The sequence below is a fragment of the Festucalex cinctus genome, chromosome 19 (assembly GCF_051991245.1).
Source record: "Festucalex cinctus isolate MCC-2025b chromosome 19, RoL_Fcin_1.0, whole genome shotgun sequence".
NCBI lineage: Eukaryota > Metazoa > Chordata > Actinopteri > Syngnathiformes > Syngnathidae > Festucalex > Festucalex cinctus.
In genome coordinates this window covers 10247126-10266369 of record NC_135429.1, presented here as the reverse complement: position 1 = coordinate 10266369, position 19244 = coordinate 10247126, and the positions used below count along the sequence as shown (strand labels likewise).

General features: G+C 39.2%; 2 protein-coding genes across 2 annotated transcripts; one reads left to right on the top strand and one right to left on the bottom strand.

Annotated features, from left to right (window-relative positions):
• Nucleotides 1-27: 27 nt before the first annotated feature.
• necab1 (N-terminal EF-hand calcium binding protein 1) lies at nucleotides 28-12896 on the top strand. The gene is made up of 13 exons (XM_077507651.1): nucleotides 28-1393; nucleotides 2982-3006; nucleotides 4200-4308; nucleotides 5085-5110; nucleotides 5316-5413; nucleotides 7572-7708; nucleotides 9666-9787; nucleotides 10588-10664; nucleotides 10936-10983; nucleotides 11118-11230; nucleotides 11737-11814; nucleotides 12014-12105; nucleotides 12564-12896. The coding sequence occupies exons 1-13, from the start codon at nucleotides 1307-1309 to the stop codon at nucleotides 12590-12592; spliced, it is 1041 nt and encodes a 346-aa protein (XP_077363777.1). The 5' UTR covers nucleotides 28-1306; the 3' UTR covers nucleotides 12593-12896.
• A 236-nt stretch (nucleotides 12897-13132) lies between these two features.
• Nucleotides 13133-18681, bottom strand: pip4p2 (phosphatidylinositol-4,5-bisphosphate 4-phosphatase 2). Its single transcript, XM_077507595.1, has 7 exons — nucleotides 18436-18681; nucleotides 17368-17516; nucleotides 17184-17290; nucleotides 16036-16159; nucleotides 15759-15811; nucleotides 15419-15509; nucleotides 13133-14491 (listed from the first exon to the last, which is right to left on the bottom strand). The coding sequence occupies exons 1-7, from the start codon at nucleotides 18539-18541 to the stop codon at nucleotides 14348-14350; spliced, it is 774 nt and encodes a 257-aa protein (XP_077363721.1). The 5' UTR covers nucleotides 18542-18681; the 3' UTR covers nucleotides 13133-14347.
• Between the last annotated feature and the right edge of the window lie 563 nt (nucleotides 18682-19244).

Sequence of the window (19244 nt, the reverse complement as noted above, 5' to 3'; positions counted from 1 at the left end):
CGCGAGATTCGGCCACCAGTGACGTTTGTTTTGCTCCTGAGCTGATAAAAGCTGTCAAGTGTACTGCCACATACACAAAAACAACGCGCTAGTATCATTTTTACATACTTTATATTAGTCTAAATATTTGTTGATTTAAACAAAGCTAGCTTTAACTTCCAAAACTAGCTGAGAGTCATGCGTATTTAGCACATCAAAAATGCTCATGGCCTTGATCACACTAAATAAACATAATTGTATTACATAAGTCTTTATATTTACTTTTTATTATCTAAAATCTACACTACAGCCTTGTCATTCCGTGTGCTATCATCGATTAATTATTCACGCTGATATGTACTCTGACCTAGACTGTACACGTTAAAAACATTTAAAAAAAAAATAATAATTATTATTATTATTATCTCACACGGTAATATGTCGTTTTTTCGACTCGTAGCTGGTTTTACATTAGGTTTCATTTGTTTTCGTTCCGAACCGAATGATTAGAGTTATAGAAAATGTACAAATTTAATGTTTGTGTACCATCGCAGAAGTCCACCAGATGGAGCTTTTTCACCGTTTATCACTGGTCCCCATTGCGCAATCACTAATTATTTCGGACGCATTTGTGAGTTCTCACCTGTAGTTTTTATTAGTTTAACCAAAGTTTTTCAAAGCAAATTACGATAGTAGTAATTTGTAGTACTCTCGGCCACCGTAGCTAAATTATTTATGAAAATTAATACGAATCCAAGGCTTTTAGAGGGGGAAAAGGAATGAAACAAAATGAATGAAAATCACAATAATATCAATCATGGACAAAAACGTAAAAATTGCGGCGAAAGAGTTAAATTACTTAACATTTAATTAATTAGACTTTAGAGATTTTCCGCACGCTTTTGCGTTAAGTTAGCCAAAGATAACTGGATGTTAGCTTGTACTGTTATCATAATAAATGCTTATCTCACCCGTTGTGCTCACGCGAAACCATGCAGCGAAAAAATTCATACCTATTTTATCCAAAATATGTTTTTAATTGGCCACAATAGCAAAGACAGAGTTCTATTTTCCGGACTAAAAAAAAGGCTGTTTGTTTGTTGTTGTTGGGTTTTTTTCTACTTTAAAAAAACAACAACAACAAAAAACACCCAAAACGGAAGTGGTGTTGGAGTTTTCCCGGTAGCTTGACGGCTTGCAGAGTGGCTGCTTGTTCCCAGTAACAGCAAACGAGCAGAGCGCAGCTTCATTCATTCATTCACTTACATTCCTGCGCACTTTTCAAGACGGGGGGGAAAAAAACAACAACATTATTTGATTTTGAACAATGGATTGCCCAGAGGAAATGCCACCTGTGTGCGAGGAGCCTGGCGTGCAGACTGAGCTGAAGAAGGGAATGTCCATTTTCATTGATGTAAGTAGAATTGCCTTTTTTTTTCTAAACTACTTTGCCTTGTATTTGTATACATATGTTTAAGTTATGTTTTGGTTGGGTTGAATTTTACATAATTTGGTTTCCTGCAGTTGAAACAAATGCCGCATAAAATTTTTTATTTTTTTTTAAAACAGACATAAAGAATTGGTATGCGCACCTTATGGTATTCACATCATTCTGTAATTCTGTGTGTTTGTGTGTGGACCATTGCACAACCAAAATACACTGAATTAAAAGAAAATAAAAGCTCGAAACTGATCATTAGTGAATCACAGGCCGAATGAGATAGATAATAGATATTTGGCTAGAAATTGAATGGGAATTGATCCCAAGCCGGCTCCATGCAAGTCAGCTATGTGAACTACTACTTGACCAATATCCCACCAAACTTACTGTGTGGGTTTTATCAACTCCGAAGACAAGTTCAAGATTAATATCCTTAAAGAATACCTGCAGTTCATCACAGGATGACTGGAAATGGAGAAATGAACACATGCCAGCTTGTGAACTATGTGAATCACTACACTACCAACAGCCCATTAAAAAAAAAAAAAAAAAAACTCGATGACACGTTAGAAATTGATCACATTCAGAAAAAGGACAAATGGAAATGGCAAAACTGAGTTCAAATTGATCCCATGCCACTACGTGGAAACTCAGCTATGTGAACCACTATTCTACCAATAGTTGACCCGGCACACATTTTTTCTAAGCGATCCAAACAAATGTAAAGATTGGTTGGCAATTAGTCATATAGGACAACTGATAAGGGGAAATAAAGTTGGAATTGATCAGCTGGAAGTCGGCTATATGTGAACCACTACACTACCAATAGTTGACCCGGCACACATTTTTTGTAAGCGATCCAAACAACTGTAAAGATTGGTTGGCAATCAGTCATATAGGACAACTGATAAGGGGAAATAAAGTTGGAGTTGATCCCACATCAGCTGGAAGTCGGCTATATGTGAACCACTACACTACCAATAGCCTGCTAGTCTTTTTGTAAGCATCAAAGACATGTTAGAAACTGACCACAGTTGGTCACAGGATAAATGGAAATGGGGAAACTGCGTTTCAATTGATCCAATGCCAACTGCAGGGAAAGTCGCCTATGTGAACCACTACACTACCAATAGCTGACCTGGTACACATTTTTATAAGCGCTGGCAACAAATGTAAAGACAGCAACTGTGAAGGGGCCATGAAGTTGTAATTGATCCCACATCAATGGTGAAAGTCAGCTACGTGAACCACTACACTACCAATATCTAAACATTGTTGCTAGTAGGAATAGTAGCAAGTTTGCAGGGGTCCTGGCGCATGTTGCGTCGATGAGTAAGTGAAGCGAGAGTGGGCGACGTCGTTTTCCTGATGGACGGTACAAGCCAGCGAGTGACTGATGGGTTCAAAGGCGACGTGGTCGTCACGCTTTCATGTCCAATGTGGCACATCCACATCAATAATTGAACAACAAGCCACTTTGACGGGGTCCTCAATCACACGCACAAACACACACACACTACTTTGTAGATTTGCCACCTGTTTTTTTTTTTTTGTCTTACAGATTTTGCGGCGAGCAGACAAAAACGGTAAGCATGTCTTCAGACTCGTTTTCCCTGATTTTGTTCTTGTTCTTGTGGCGAGAGCAGACACTCTCGTCGACATTCAGATCGTGATTCCCTGCTGATGGCCGGTTTCCATGGAGACAGCAAAGTGACCAGACCCTTCACCATGGGAGCTTTTCATCACGAAAGATTGCCAAATAGTTTGAAGCTGCACAAGTGCAGGACGGGCAGCCTTTGGAATGATGTCACACAAGGGAAAAATAAATAAATAAATTATCTAAAAATACTAATAATAAAAAATGTAATGCCGTATATTTATAGAGATACATAAATGTACTCTTACTAAACAATTGGAAAATAAATAAAATTAATTTGCTAAAATATGTTACCATCCATCCATCCATTTTCTTAACAGCTTATTTGTTTTTTTTTAAAAAACTGATGGAAAATAGAAACTGTACAGTAATGCTAAAAAAAAATTTTTTTTAAATAAAATGGTATGCTGAAGCATTCCCACAATTATTATGCTATTAGGCTAACAATATGCAATCTATGTACCATATTTAATACAGAGCACCAATTCAATTGCAAAATCATATGTGCAAAAAAAAAATATCCACCCTTTAGGACAGTTTTAAAAAACTAAATAAGCATAAAAAATATATTACGTTAATTTATTATTTACTTTTAAGTACAGAGCAGCAAAATGATACGTGCAAATAAATTCACCAAGAAAAGCAGGTGAAGCTGGTATTTTTTTTGTTTTTTTGCGTTGACATGCGAGCAAAATTTGACATATGAGCACTGTCACACAACTCAACTCAGCTCACTTCACAAATAAGCGAGTTTGGCAGTTGGTGAACGTTTTTTTATACATTGGGCATTGACAACAACCAAGTAGCTCTGTTAAGAATGTCGCTTTAGCTTAATGCTAACAAACACTGCAAAATGCCATTGACATGCTAACGAGGATCATCTATGCGGCGGCTTTAGAACTCTTGAGACAATGGATATTTGTCAAGTTATCTTCATTTATATAGAGCTTTCAAACAGCTGCAGATGTCACAAAGCAATTACAGAGCACATAACATTAAAACATTAACAACAAAGAACAATTACTGCAGCTTGCTAGGGAGTTTAGACTGTATTAGTGTGTACTAATTACACTGTTGAATTCAGAGCAGATGTTTGTTACTATTATTGCTCTCGGTCCCCAGACGACGGCAAGCTGTCCTTCGACGAGTTCAAGGCCTACTTCTCGGACGGCGTCCTGACGCCAGAGGAACTGAAGGATCTCTTCCACGCCATCGACAGCCACCACACAGAGTGAGTGAGTCGCCGTCTTCATCCGCCAATCACGACGCACCTTGGAGCGGCGCCGACGTATCGAGCGGCCGCCGGGCTCTCGTCAGAAAGCATGAACTGAATCTTTCAATCACAAGTAAGCCAGGGCACATGAAATATTCAGAGGCGTCAGTCAGTGCGCAAATGAACCTCTCTGGAAGTTATTATTACCTCCACCAAGAACAGAGATTCTGAGCGTGTGCTGGTACGTGCTTGTTTGCATACGACTTTCTTTCTGCGTTTTTTTTTTTTTTTTTCCAATAATGGGAACAAGGTATTCTTTCAAATATGGTAATTTGGGCTTGACTTATTTTTTCAAAACTTTTATGAGATCACGCTAGCTTCATGCTAACACTTAATTGACAGGCTAATTAAATTAGCACCCATATTGCGGTAGTTTAAATCTTTAAACAACTTATAATTGAACACAAGCAGTAGCAATACATGAAGACAGCGCATACTGCAATACTCACAGGCATAGATTCTTTATCCTCTGACAAAAATACCTATTATTACTGCAGCTTGCTGAGCACTTGTGACCGTCTCCTTTGTGTATTTTTAAATGAATACGTATTATACTGCCCACTGGCATTTTTAAGTTCTTTATATTATTTAATTTATTATGATTGATGACTACTTTTTGTTGTATTTAAATTGTTGGTGCATTTATCCATATTGACGCTTTTCTCGAAATTGAACACATGCTGCTGTGATACATTTCAATGACGTCACCGTGTGTGTGTTCGTTTACACTGCAGCAACGTGGATACAGACGAACTCTGTGGTAAGCCAACTTGATTTTATTTATTGTTTTTTATCACGTCCAAACGCGTCTTGACAACGTCGCGCATGGCTGAAAGGACACGCACTAGCGAGGTCCCCGCGGGCTGCGCTACTGATGCTATTTCCAACCAGCACCTGCAGCTACCGTGTCACTTTTGTAGATGTCAACTGCCTCACTTTTTTATTTTCATCTGTTTTCTTTGAAGAGTACTTCTCACAGCACCTCGGGGAATACAAGAATGTCCTGGCCGCCCTGGAGGACCTCAACATGTCTATATTGAAGGCCATGGACAAGACTAAGAAGGTAAGAGAGCTTCAATTACACTAGATAAGGCAGCCACAAATGCCATTTTTGAGAAGTCAACTATGAACTATATTAGTTAATGAAGTAGGGACTCATTTTTGGTAACCAAACTGGGAACCATATTTGGTAACTGATGTGGTAACCATTAGGGATGTAACGATAACGGCAATATCGTGAAATCAAAACCGCCACAATATATCGTCGTCGCCATGTCACGATATTTTAAAGCAGCACATCTGTTAAAAAAGTGGGGTTGGTTTCCATTTGTGCAGTTGTAGCACCATCTGGTGGATAGTTTTTTTTTTTTTTTTTAAGTGCAGTTTAATTTTCACAAGGCATGTTTTGGCCCTTCTATGTTTAAAGTCCACGTTAATGGTCAGATAAAGGGGAACATAATATACTTGTGAGTCAATATGTGGAGAACTCAATTTGTTGTATGTATTAATTTCTTATTTAATTGTATTCATTTTTATTTATTTATTAGGTTATTCATTAATTTATTAATTCTATTAATAATAAAAAAATTTATCATTTTTTTAATGCTTGTATTGTATGCCTCAATATATATAATGTATTTATAAAATTTTTATTTAGATATTTTTATATTTTTCATTGCTGTAATGTACAAAAACAATATTGTGTGTGTTTTTTGTATGAGCTGATTATTTATTTATTTATTTTTTACAATATTGAGACCTTTTGTATCGCCAACTTCCCCACAATATCGTGATAGTTATCGTATTGTGACCTTCATATCGTGATAATACCGTATCGTGATGTTTGTATATCGTTACATCCCTAGTAACCATATTTGATAACTTAAGTGAGAAGCTGAACCACAATTGAAAGGCGAAATAGGAACCATTTTTGGTAACAAAAATGGGAACCAAATTTGGTAACTTAAGTGGAGGGCATATTGGTAAATTAGGTGCGAATCATATTCAGTAACATAAGTGAGAACCACATTTAGAAGCCTAAGTGGGAACCATTTTTGGTAACTATAGTGGGAACCATATTTGGTAACTGAAGGGGTAACCGTATTTGGAAACTCATATTTTTGGTTATTAAAAAAGTTCCCCACTTGAGCTTCCAAATATGTGTGGACCCATTTTTCTGAGACAAAGTGGGAACCAAATTTGGTAACTGAAGTGCGAAACATTTATGATAACTGAAGTAGGACACTATCTGATTTTATCAAGTATTTGGTAACCGAAATTGGAACCGTATGTTTGTTGATTGAAGTGAGAACCATATTTGGTAATTGATGCGGGGAAGCATTTAAGTTCATCCAAGTGGGAACCGATTTTGGTAACTGAAATAAGAAGCAATATTTAAGAATTAGGCTCCAATATGTGTTTGTTACGCAGTGAAGTGAGTTCATGCACATATGTATTGGAACACATCCTGCTGCATTTGTGTCGAGTGTATTTGCGGTTCATGCATTGATGAGCGAGTGCGTGGGTGCTGGAACAAGATCTAAAGCGCCAATATGTTTCATCTCGCACGTGTAATCACACTAATGCTATTTACACGGGTGCACAGCAATACTTGGCTACTATATAGGACTAATCAATATTAGCCAGCTTGGTTTCCCAAATATGGTTCCCACTGCCTTCATAGTTCCCATATAGGTTACCAAATAATTACGTTATGAACTATAGCTCTCACACAAGTTACCAAATATGGTTCCCAACTTCCCATTTACCAAATGTAGTCCCATATAAGTTGGAAAATGTATTTCCCACTTAAGCTACCAAAAGTGTTTCCCACTCAGTTTACCAAATCTGGTTCTCACTTTGGTTAGCAGATGTTCCCGTTTCGGTAACCAAATATGGTTCCCACTTAAGTCATTAATGATTTTAAGATGATTATTTTAATACACCAAATATTGTTTCCAACTTACATGATCACGAATGGTTCCCAAATTGTCTGCAGATTGACGCAGTGGAGCTCATTCAAACAACAAATGTGCTCCGCTGGTTTCATTCTGCCATCTGCACTCTGATGAAACTTAATCAATTCCAATCCTGCGGGCCCGACTTTAATTAGACGTTGAGTGACTGGGAGTCGGCGTGCCGAGCGCCCCGTCCTCCTTCGCGCTTATTATTGTTTTGATACTTATTGTTGTTTTTTTTCTCTCTCTTCTCCTGATTGACAGGATTATCAAGAGTCCACCCACCTGGAGCAGTTTGTGACCCGCTTCCTGCTGAAGGAGACCACCAATCAGCTGCACTCGCTCCAGAGCTCGCTGGAATGCGCCATGGAGACCACCGCCGAGCAGACGCGCCGAGAAAAGTGAGAGGACAAAGCGGCGCGTGACTGTCGGGTTTTTCGACATGCGACCTCCCGCGGGGAGAATGTACGAGCTCCTTTGAACTGGAGAGAAGTAAAAGATGAAGGTCAGCGCGCTACAGTGCGACACGCCAATAAAACTGTTGCCATGGCGGCGGCATCCCTGCTCGTCTCTTCGGGGGCTTATTGATAAACCAACCTTTGAGTGTAGATTTAAATGCAGCTAAACCACAGCAAACATTCTAAACATAGTTACCAAATATGGTTCCCACTAATCTGTCTACAAATGCAATTGAATTGAAATTATTAGCGTTAAGGTACTAAATTTGTTTTTGACTGAAGTTCAAATCATGGTTCCCCGTTATGTTACTTAATAGTTTCCACCATGACTACCAAATACGGCTCCCACTTAACACAAATGGTACCAACTTATCAATATGGTTACTACCACTTAAGTTTTCAACACTTTAGTTATCACATATGGTTCTATTTATGGTTTCCAAATATGCTTCTTTAAAATAATATGGTTCCCACTTTGGTTACCCTTGTCAAGTTTTAGGCGTGGTTGTGGACCCAAATGCAGAGAAGCGGAGCGAGGAGGCAGAGGTGACGTAAGAAGTGAATTTAATTAAACCAAAACAAAAGTGAAATCCAACTGGCAAGCAGAACAAGACATTGTGGAAACAACAAGGCAAAAAAAAAAAAAGGCAGCAAACAACAATGAATCGACACAGACCGACTGGAGACAAGAGACTAAATACACACACACACTAATTGACAACGAGACACAGCTGGGTAAGACACAAGTGGCAGAGGATGCTGATTGGTTGACACATGAGGAAGGGCAGGCATACACAGGTGGACATGACAATGCTTGACAAGACTAGGAGGGCATACAAGGACAACAACGCAAAACACAAATCATGATTGAACTTAAAGAAACATGAGGACAAAATCAAACTAAACCAAAATTAAACCTAAGCCATGACAAAAGTAACAAAATCAACCCCAACCCAAACCCTGACAACGGTTCCCGCTGCAGTTACCTAATATGGTATCTACTCGAATCAGCTAAATTGATTCCTCACTTCAGTTACCAAATATGGTTCCCAATGTAATTATCACATAATGGTTTAATTTGCCAAAGATGGTTAATCCTTCAAAGTAATATGGTTCCTTTATTCAGCCATCAAAAACGGTTCCCATATGGTTACTAAAGATTGTTTACACCAGTTACCGAAAATGGTTCCCACTTCAGTTAACAACATGGGTCCTACTTGATTGAACTCAATGATTCAACACTTAAATTACTTATAATGGTTCCCACATAAGTTACACATGACAGTTCAGTCTTCAGTTAGTTTTGGCTCCATGCTTTTCTAGCGTCTTTTAAGTATGTTGGGCTGACATCCCTTCACAACGTCTTCTTTTACGTCCTTTTCTCGCCGCCACTCATCACATCTCCTCGAAGTTTGGCGCTCATGGCAGCATGAGGTTCCCTGGCACCCAGAGCTGCGTCCCTTCTTCCTCCTGTGTTTCATCTCCCTCTTCTCGGAACTGGTGAAAAATCCCCCTTGGTGAACGCGAATGCGACGGCTGTGTACTTGTGAGAGGACTCGAGAGGCTCGACATTGCCGTCCGTGGTCAGTTTGAAACGTGTGAAAATACAACGTTCAAAGCCTCTTTTTGCTCTTGGCTTTTTTATTATTATTATTATTTAAGTCTGAAGGGGTTCTGAGTGTCACTTGGAGCAATTAAAGCTTGTCGCCCGGAATAAGACGGCGTTGGCGGACAAACGGGGCCATTAGCACCTCCGCCCACACTGAACCGCCGCGGAGAGCGGCTTGTCGCCGGCTAATGAATTCATCACGAAACCATTTTGACTGTTTGTTATGAAATAAGGAACACACTTGAAGGTGAAGGTTAATCACTAAAATTCTTCTTTTTTTTTTTCATACAGACACGGTCCAGCTAAGCCGGAGGTTTTGTCCATCCAGTGGTCGGGGCGCCGATCCAACCGGAGACTCCAGAGGAACAACAGCTTGTCCCCCAACAACCCCATCATGAGTCTAGTTAACTCAGGTAATGCCGAGCTTGCCACTTCTTCACATACAATATTAGTTACTTTTTGAGAGAGGTTCAAGCAGCTGTGAACTGTACCTGATCCAGAAGAGATGCTAGCAGTCAGGTGCCGAAGCTTGAGCCTTATACGGCTGGCTACCTGGTTCAAAAGTGTTACCAAACCTGAAGAGATACTACATCATTTAATATCTAGAACAGATGCTAGCAGGCGGCTAACGCATCCAAAAGAGATCCTGGCTTCATGATCCAGAAGAGTTGCAAGGAAGCTGCTACTTGACCTGAACCTCCCAGACTTGGTACCAATTGGAAAGAGTTGCTAGTAGGCGCTTAGCTTACCCAATCTGGAGAAGCTACCTGATCAAGAAGAGATGCCACGACGACCAGACCTGAAGCCCATCAAGACTTGAGGCGGCCCCCAGGGCTTGACCCGATTGAGCAGAGGTGCTCGTAGGTGGTTAGCCAATCTAGAAAACATGCAAGGTGGCGGCTACACAGGCTAGACATCATGCTAGCAGGTGACAAAGTGATGTGGAAGAGGTGCAAGAAACCAGTAACCAAACCTGGACCCCATCTAGAAGAAGTGCTCACAGGACGCTACTGGATCCAGAAGTCATGGTAGCCAGCGGTTTCAGGAACTGGACCATATTGAGAAGAGGAGCTGACAGGTGATTACCAGATTGCAAGCAGGGCTGCTCGAGCAGGAACCCTTCTAGACGAGGTCCAAGAAGGCAGCTACCAGGAACTGAGTCGTATCTGGAAGAGAAGCTAGCAGGGAATAATATTTCATTTCCGTGTTCCAGGTGCATATGAGGAGGACAGCCACTGGACAGTTCAAGTGAACAGACTTCAGAAGCTCATCGACCGCCTGGAACAGAAGGTCCATCTTCCTTCTTACCATTGTTCACAGTTTCTTTTTTTTTTTTAAATTCCCCATTGGTGTCTGCAGCCCCTAATTACGTGTGCATGCAGAACAATGTGAACAAATGACACATGCCCACGTAGACAACACATATGCTGAAAATAGATGGAAAATATCCGCTTTGAAAAAAATGACTGAGCAGGAAATATAGAAGCGAAATGAATGAAAAAGTGCTTATGGTATGTAATAGTCACATTAGCATTAACACAGGTCTATGTCATGTCCGCAGGAGATCCGCCTGGAGCCCGTTGAAGACGATGTCCCAGAGAGCAAGCTGGTGCGTTCTGGCACCATTTTCATCCTGGTGTCATCTCCTCGAGTGGTGATGATGATGATGATGTGTGGTTGTCATGGCGACGCTACTTTCTTTAACACGTCGTCTTGGTGGCGTTTGTGCGCGCGTGTGAACAGCACATCCTGATCGTGCAGAGGCAGCTGTCCGTGCTGGAGGACGAGCTGGAGGAGTTTCGTATGGCGCTCAGACACTACATGGACTCCGCCAGCACCCAGACCGGATGTCTACAGTCAGTGCACACACATGATCACATGCATGGATGCATGAATGATTGGTTTATGACTGAAGAGGTTAATGGATAGTTAGTGACGAAAGTCGACAGGTCCGGATGGATTGATGGACGAATGTTCTGAATTGCCGGTGAAGACGACTCATATATCAACACACGAATGCCGTCTAATGCGTAGCGGTGCTCATGATGACTGAGGCGCAACAACCATTAGCATGTTTACACTCTTTCACCCGATGTCGCCTCCATCCCTCGCTCAGTGTGCTGTCGTTTCGAGTTTGAACAAGAGGCAGCAGCCTCGAGCGTCCCCTGACATTTCACGCACGAGACGCTGCGGCGCGTTCAGGCTTGAGAAAGTCCTGACGTCAGGCTGTTTACAGATTCCCATTTTGGGGATGTGACGCAACATGCGTGAGGATGACGATGATTCAAGATGATAATGTTGAATAATTATAGTTTGATGATGTAATGACAATGACAACGCACATGTTTTGTTGTTTGTATAGCGTGGCGCTCCAGCGGCTGGCTAACGAGTCGCGCTTCATCCTCTACGAGTTCTGGGAGCACAACAACGTGTGGAAGAAGTAAGTGATATGTTTGACTTACAAGTTGAGTTATTTTCGTGACCACGCTCATAACTCAAATCTCTCGTATTACAAATCAACTTTCTCCACTGAAATGAATGGAAATGCTATGAAACTTGTTTGTGGTGGCTACATGTTGTGAAGTTAGCTGCTGCCATCTAGTGGCAGAGTCGCTGAAGTGCACGCTTATATTTCGTAGTCACCTGCAGAGCAACTCTAGCAAGACATTCCAGAGGGCCAACGTGGACTTCCTGGAGACCCCCGAGACCGTCACCACCATGCTACTCCCAGGTGGCGCCTCAAAGCATCGCCTCACTTTATTTAATACAACTGTCATGTCATAAGTTATACTCATGAGGGGGGGAATACTTGCATGGCATGATATGTACTTTTCCCACCACATTTATTTTTTTTTTTTATCAATTGACTCGTAAAAAATAAATGTAAACAAATGTATGAGAGGCTTTTAAGTTTTTATTTTTCATTTTTTTTAGGACCGATTTACAAGTTTCATAACCTTTTCAAATTATGGAATGATTGAAATTCTATTCATTCATTTAAACATTTTAATTTTAAAATTAAATTCACTCATACTTAATTACATATTGTTTTTATTTAATTACGTTTTTAATTAATGGGATTTTTTTTTATTGATTGTTCATTTAAGTACACCGGCAACTTTTGATTCAAAAAGTAATGCATTTTTATGATGACCTTTCATTTTCTAATGACGTTTCTGTCTGTTTCAGCTTCATGGTGGGTCCTCAACAACAACTGAGAGCAGCCTGTCACTCACACTTGGTGCACATATAAAGTCATAATTACTATTTTCCTCATGTTTCTTTGTATAAAACAAAGTATAAAATACACACACACATACTGACCACTTGCTAATGACGTTGATGATGCTCTTAAAAAAACGTTATGGTATCGGCGTGACGTCATTGTTGCGCCTGTGTTTTCAGATTGTAGCAGCAAGATTATACTTGTAGGAAATACATTGTTCCAACACACGACAGCGTCTTTTGTGCGTATTTAATGTTGACAAAGCTTAAAATGGGAAATAAAAGTTATGTTGTGTAGATGGCGTTTGTTGTTTACCTTTCAACTTGAGACTTCTTCCAATGGATGTATTTGTCTCCATCTGCTGACGGGTACTGGTAACTGCGGGTTATTTTCACAACCTCAGTGAAACGTTTCAGGAAAAAAAAAAAATACAAGAATAAGGACAAATAAAATATTGGACACAAAATAATGAACTATAAGATGACACTAATAATAAACACACTTGTACGCTGTAAGAAGACCACACAATAAGTCAGTTTTTCTCTTTTTATTGATAAATAATCACTTTGAAAAAGAACCAACCTTTGCCTTCCACAATATGTACAAAGAGTCATCCTTTCACGTTGGTTTGCTCGCCATGTCACATTCAAAAGAAAACGCCGCCTCGTGGGCTGGATGCGCCACGGGATGCTGAGCGCTACTTTAAGATTACGCTAGGATTACTCTAGGATTACTTTAGGGTTACATTCTTTGAAAACAGTGCAGGACCCAACGTAAACCGGTTGACATGCAGACAGTGGGAGGTAAAAAAATAAAAAGTAACTTATTGTTGTATTGCCTTAAAAGCAGACAAATGAAAATAAAATAAAGTTGTTGGCGAGACGCTCTAGTAATACTGCAGGGCAAACGTTGGCACACGTGGGAGTTTCAAAGCTGATAGACATGCTATACAGTCTGTGTACAGCTTAGTGGTTACATTAGCATTAGCAGGGGTGTCCCAACTTACTATCTTCAAAACAAAATGGCTGACGAAGAATAGTCTTGTCAAACAGTCAAATGTCTTCATTGTGACCAAGTTATCTTAGTCATGATACATTATTTTAAATTACCATAATTGCCTAATTAAACAGTCATGTCATCAACCTGTAGTTATACATGTGGAATCCGCAAACTGTTTTCCAGGGTTTGGTCAAGACATTCGCAATGTGACATTAATACCAGCAGAGGGCGATGTTGCCTAATACGGGGGCCCAGGAGATGGATGAAAATGTATGAATTCATCTGTTAAATTTTATTCTCCAAATACAATATTACATTAGAATAACAACATATCCTTGAAAAAAATAAAAGAATATAAAAATTGGGGGTTTAGTAGTTGACATTTATGTATTTATATATTGTGTATTTATTTCACAATGGCAGACTGGCAGTGCGTTTCACAGCCTACAGCAGGTTCTTTGATGGGTTTTCATTCGTCCTGTCATGTTGGGACACCCTCGCGTTACAGTAAATGGCCACGCAGCTTCCTTCAGCTGGTCACTAACTAGCAGCAATACGACTTAAAATTCGCATTAAAAAATTAAAAAAAAAAAAAAAAAAAACGTAGTGCAACGAGAGAAATATAATTCTCCGCAGCTCGTCTCCGTTTGGTCATTCATGGGGAGGAAAAAAAAAAAAAAAGTTGGTGTGTTGCATCAGGGAGTGGAGACAAAAAGGCGACAAGGTCAAATTTGGGGGGGGGGGGCTCTTAAGCGAAGCTGTTTTCCGGGTAGCTGACCTTGATGGCGCCCCAGTAGCACGCCCGTACCAGACAGATGACGCCCACCAGGTAGGCTAGTGCCCACGACACGTACGTGGCGTTGTAGCGGCGGGCAAATTCCCGAGTTCCCACCTGGTCCAAACAACAACAACACAGAAATATTAGGGACAAATAGAATACGTAAAAATACATAAATAAATAATTAAATGTTAGAATAAAAAATATTGAAAAAAAAAAAAACAGGGTTTCTCCCATAATTTATAGGCCTGGTGGTCCATCCCAAGTTTTCTGGGGGAAACCCTGAAAATTATATATATTAAAAAAAATAATAATAATAATAATAAATACAAGAACAATTTTTTAAAAGTGAAATTAAAAAATATACCAATAGAAGGAAAAAAATATTAAGTAGAAATACATAACTATGAGACAAAAACATTACACAAACATTGGAAAAATTACAAAAAACATTAGGGAAAAAAAAGAAAAAGAAAAAAGAAAAATATTACATTTTTAGAATAGATAAATATTAAAGAAATATAAAAACAAGACAAAAATGCATTTGATTTTTTTTTTAACTGGAAAAAAAATATTAAAACATTAGGAAGGAAATAAAACAAATTAAAAAAAAGGGGGAAATGACTAAAGTTAAAAATTATATGATAAAATTCATATATTATCAAATATTCAATTTATTAAAGAGATGATATGAGTAAAAAACTATAAAAAAAAAATAGAAAAATATTAAACAAAAACTACACAGACAGACATTTAAAGAGATTTGTATTATTACCACAAAATACATTATTATTATTATTATTATACAAAATATTTTAGATGAACAATATGAAAAAAATCTGAATTTTTTTTTAAAATATGAAGGAAAATGTGAAAAAAAATTAGATCAAAACTACAAAAAAAATAGACAAAAAAACAATTTTTTATAAAAATGTTAATTCAATATCACTCAATCAATGCAGACATATGACATGACAATATTACAAATAGACTTTTAGGACAAAAAAACAAAACAAAAAACAGGTTAATATTGGCACTTACAGTTAATCCCACGCCAATGAAGATGCAGATCATCCCGACGGTGATGTAAGCGCAACAGCGCCGCCGAGGGAGCGCACTGCCCACAGACGAGCTGCCGAGAAAAATTGAAAAACCGTCACTTGGAACAGGTCCGCTCGCTGGGTCACATGACCGGCTTTCAGGGTACGCTTGACTTTCTTTTCAGCTCTCACATGCTTCTCATGTGACGCCGCTCAAGCCGCAGGGCGAAGGGGGGCGTGGGGGAGGGAGGGGCCGCGGGGGCTCCGGCGTCACCTGATTGCTCGCCCCCTCAGATTTTTCTTTAAGTATTCATCGTCAAAACATGTGTTTGTGGACTTACATCTTTTTGCAGTGGGGACACTTGGCTAACGTGTTGAAGCGCACCTCCAGCCACTGAAACAACACACAAATAGCATAGCATCTTTTTATATTGTTTTTATTATGATGGGATGAAGAAAAGAGGATTGTGATTATTATTGCATAGCAATGCAACAATACCCTCTAGTGGTAGATGAAAGTATCAATTAAATAAAGTGAATTGTGTTAACTGTTTTTTTTACAATATTTATTCGTTTGTGTGAAAAGTTTGCAAAGTATGGGTGCGGCGGGGGAGGTACCAGGAAGGTGTTGCCGCAGTGTCCGCAGACCACCCGCATGCCCTCGGGCTGCACGGGCAGGGCCGGCTGGGCGGGCTGCTCCTCGGGGATCACCATCACCGGGCTCAGGTTGATGATGCGTCTGCTGTTGAACAGACAGCAAGTACAAGATATACATATTAACCAAGTCACAACTATGATGTTTAGTCAAAATAAATAAATAAAGTAATTCATCAGAATTATTATGTTTAAAAAGACATTGAACACATTTAATTAAAATAATTAAAATTAAAATTTTGCTTACTAGGGATACACTTATAAAATTTAGACTAAAATAAAGTTATTTAATTGACGTTTTAAATGTAATATAAGTGTAACTGGACTAATTTAGCTTTGATTTTAAATGCATAAAAAATACTAAAAATAATATTAAGTGGACTGGAAGTATGGATTCAATTTTGCTTATAGGAATTAAATTATTATTGAATGGAAAAAATATTTTTGAATTGAATTAAAAAAAATAATTTTAAATTTTGAATGATTACAAAAATATTTATTACCAATTTTAAATAATTGACAAATCCAACCAAATTTCCTTGATTTGTTATTATTAAATGTAAATTCTAAAAAAAAAAAAAAAGCATTATATTCTTAAAAAATTACATTTAAATTTTGAATGGAAATATATTTTTGAATTGAATTAAAAAAAAATCTCAATTTAAAACTTTAAATGATTACAAAAATGTTTATGACCAATTTTAAATAATTAACAAATCCAACCAAATTTCCTTGATTTGTGATTATTAAATGTAAATAATAAAAAATAAGTATTATATTAAAAAAAAAAAATACATTTAAATTTTACAATAAATTGTGGTTACTACAGATGGCAAATCGGCCAAATATATGCATGAATTATTTCAAAAAATATATTAATTCATAAATAAATTACCATGTAGTTATACAGCTCTGAAATAAAGAAAACTTTATTGACATTTTGAATGTGTTTCATTTTAATTCAAATGTGTACTTGTCAGTAGTTAATTTACAGTATCTGATCATTTTGGAGTGGTTACTTTTTTTCTAGAGATATTTTTGTGACTGAAATAAAATTGTAATTTTGACTCGATTAATCAATGAAGTAACTATTACTGTTGTTGTTTGCGTACCAGTTGGGTCGGGGGCATCCTATCCTCCTGGACGTGTCTTTGCAGATGAGCAGGCAGTTGCAGGGGCACCTGACGTACTTTTTCCCCGTGGGCGGGTTCTTAATGGGCTGCGAGCGCAACAAAAGAGACACGACTGACACCCACGGCCGCGGCCGACGCGTTGCGGCGGCGGCGGCGTACGTACGGTGGCCTCGTTGCAGAGCGTGCACTTGACCACGTGCTGGTGCAGCTTGCCGTCCAGGTGGATGAGCGACTGGCACACGCGGCAGTTGATGACGGGGACGCCGCCCGCGTCCGGGCTCGCGATCGCCGTGTACGGCGGGGGCAGTTCCGCTTTCAGGGAAAGGGAGCAATCGTTTAGCCAATGCATATTTGAATAAAATAATTCATCTGTTGACGTTGATGTTAAATCAGATTGTTCAAACTGGTAATCTGAAATAAAATAATGTATTATGTTGCGATTACAACTGACAGAAAATGGTGCCTTGATTCGTGCCAACTTCACAACGCCTGTGATGGCTCAACCATGTGACCGCTCGCCCCGTTGGCGGCGGAACAATGACCCCCTTTTTGCACACCACAGGAGTGATATATGACATACAGGATACTTACGCAATTATCATTAATTTTTGTGCTATGTGCTTCAATATTTTTGTTATTAATTTCCCAGGCCAGATAATATTACATTAAGATAGCATCAAGACAAATAAATAAACAACATTTATATCTTGAAATCCATCTATAGTGAAACATTTTTATTGTAAAATTAAGATGATAGCATCTTAATAGCTTTTACGTTTACAGTTAAAATGTCAACAAATAACTACCAATGTGTTTGCTAAAAATTCTAATTTGTCATCATGTCTGTGTAGCTCAGGGGTGTATTCGAAAATGACTGTTATGCTAACGATGTGAGACCGCGAAAAGTGAACAGCGATATGTCGAGGGACGACTGTATATCCAATCAAAAAGAAAAAGATGAAACACATTCAGTTATTCTAGTGATTTTTTTCGACTCCATTGCCATGACGACCGAGCGATTCCGATGACGACACCAAACGGACTTCATAGTCTTATTGACCCAGAAAACACATCATGTTGTCAGGCCTAGCCCGAGTGGTGATGTAGCATTTCTTGTGCCAGGCCTCGGGTCCGTAACCCACTGCTCCACTTCTCACAGACCCCCACCCGCGGCCAAGCAACCTCCCCCCAACCCACCGGTTACTTGCTGCGAGCTAGCCTCTCAATTTACCTCGGGGGCTGGGATCGTGCAGGTAGGGCGGTGCGTTGGGGGTGACGTTCCCCGAGTTGGGAGTGGACAGTAGCGGGGAGCGCTCGTCCGTGCCGTCGGAGGCCATCGTTGGTGCAAGGCCGGAAAGGCGAGCCCGTTCCCGGCGGCGGCTTGCTCGGTGGCTCGGCGGTTTTCTCCGGAGGTCCTGCCGACAACAGCCAGCAGCAGCGGCGGGGTCGGAGTGACGTCACGATACGGACTAACTGCCCGACAGGGGGAGGGGCGGATGTGAGGCGCATGCGCAGACTCGCAAACAACCGGAGGGCGCATTTACAGCGCCTTATCGACAGGTGGCACTACAACACAACTAATTCAAATTCGTTTCATAATATTGCATTTCAATGTGACGGTTTTTTTTTTAATTACAAAACCTTCAAAGGTTCTTTGTCTCCTTAATGTTCTTTGAATATTTTATTGAACTGACTTGATTTTATATTATTTTTCACTACGATGCAAGTATTACAAGTACACACATGTTTCACACGTACACACAACTTTTTATTTCTTTTACATCTTTGTCATATTTTTGTTTGGCTGTATGGTATTTTTTTTGGTCTATCATACAACTTTAGATTATTTACATGTGTAGGTCCTACATACAAGTTGAGCTCTAAGAATTTTAAATCAATGTATTGATTAAGAATAATAAGCGGTTCAGAAATTATTTATTGATGTTATTTATTTTTTCTGATGAAAATTCCTGTTCAATCTGCTGTTTTTTTTTTTTTTTTTTAAGAAATTTTTATATTAAACAAATACATATCTCCATT

What these genes read in the sequence shown, in the direction of transcription:
- necab1 (XM_077507651.1), top strand. Translation starts at nt 1,307, where the DNA reads ATGGATTGCCCAGAGGAAATGCCACCTGTGTGCGAGGAGCCTGGCGTG. An exon ending in GCGGCGAGCAGACAAAAACG is followed by an intron (nt 3,007 to 4,199) that starts GTAAGCATGTCT and finishes CTCGGTCCCCAG; the next exon opens with ACGACGGCAAGCTGTCCTTC. An exon ending in CATGAGTCTAGTTAACTCAG is followed by an intron (nt 9,788 to 10,587) that starts GTAATGCCGAGC and finishes TCCGTGTTCCAG; the next exon opens with GTGCATATGAGGAGGACAGC.
- pip4p2 (XM_077507595.1), bottom strand. Translation starts at nt 18,541, where the DNA reads ATGGCCTCCGACGGCACGGACGAGCGCTCCCCGCTACTGTCCACTCCC. An exon ending in ACTGCGGCAACACCTTCCTG is followed by an intron (nt 15,812 to 16,035) that starts GTACCTCCCCCG and finishes GTGTTGTTTCAG; the next exon opens with TGGCTGGAGGTGCGCTTCAA. An exon ending in TCATTGGCGTGGGATTAACT is followed by an intron (nt 14,492 to 15,418) that starts GTAAGTGCCAAT and finishes TGTTTGGACCAG; the next exon opens with GTGGGAACTCGGGAATTTGC.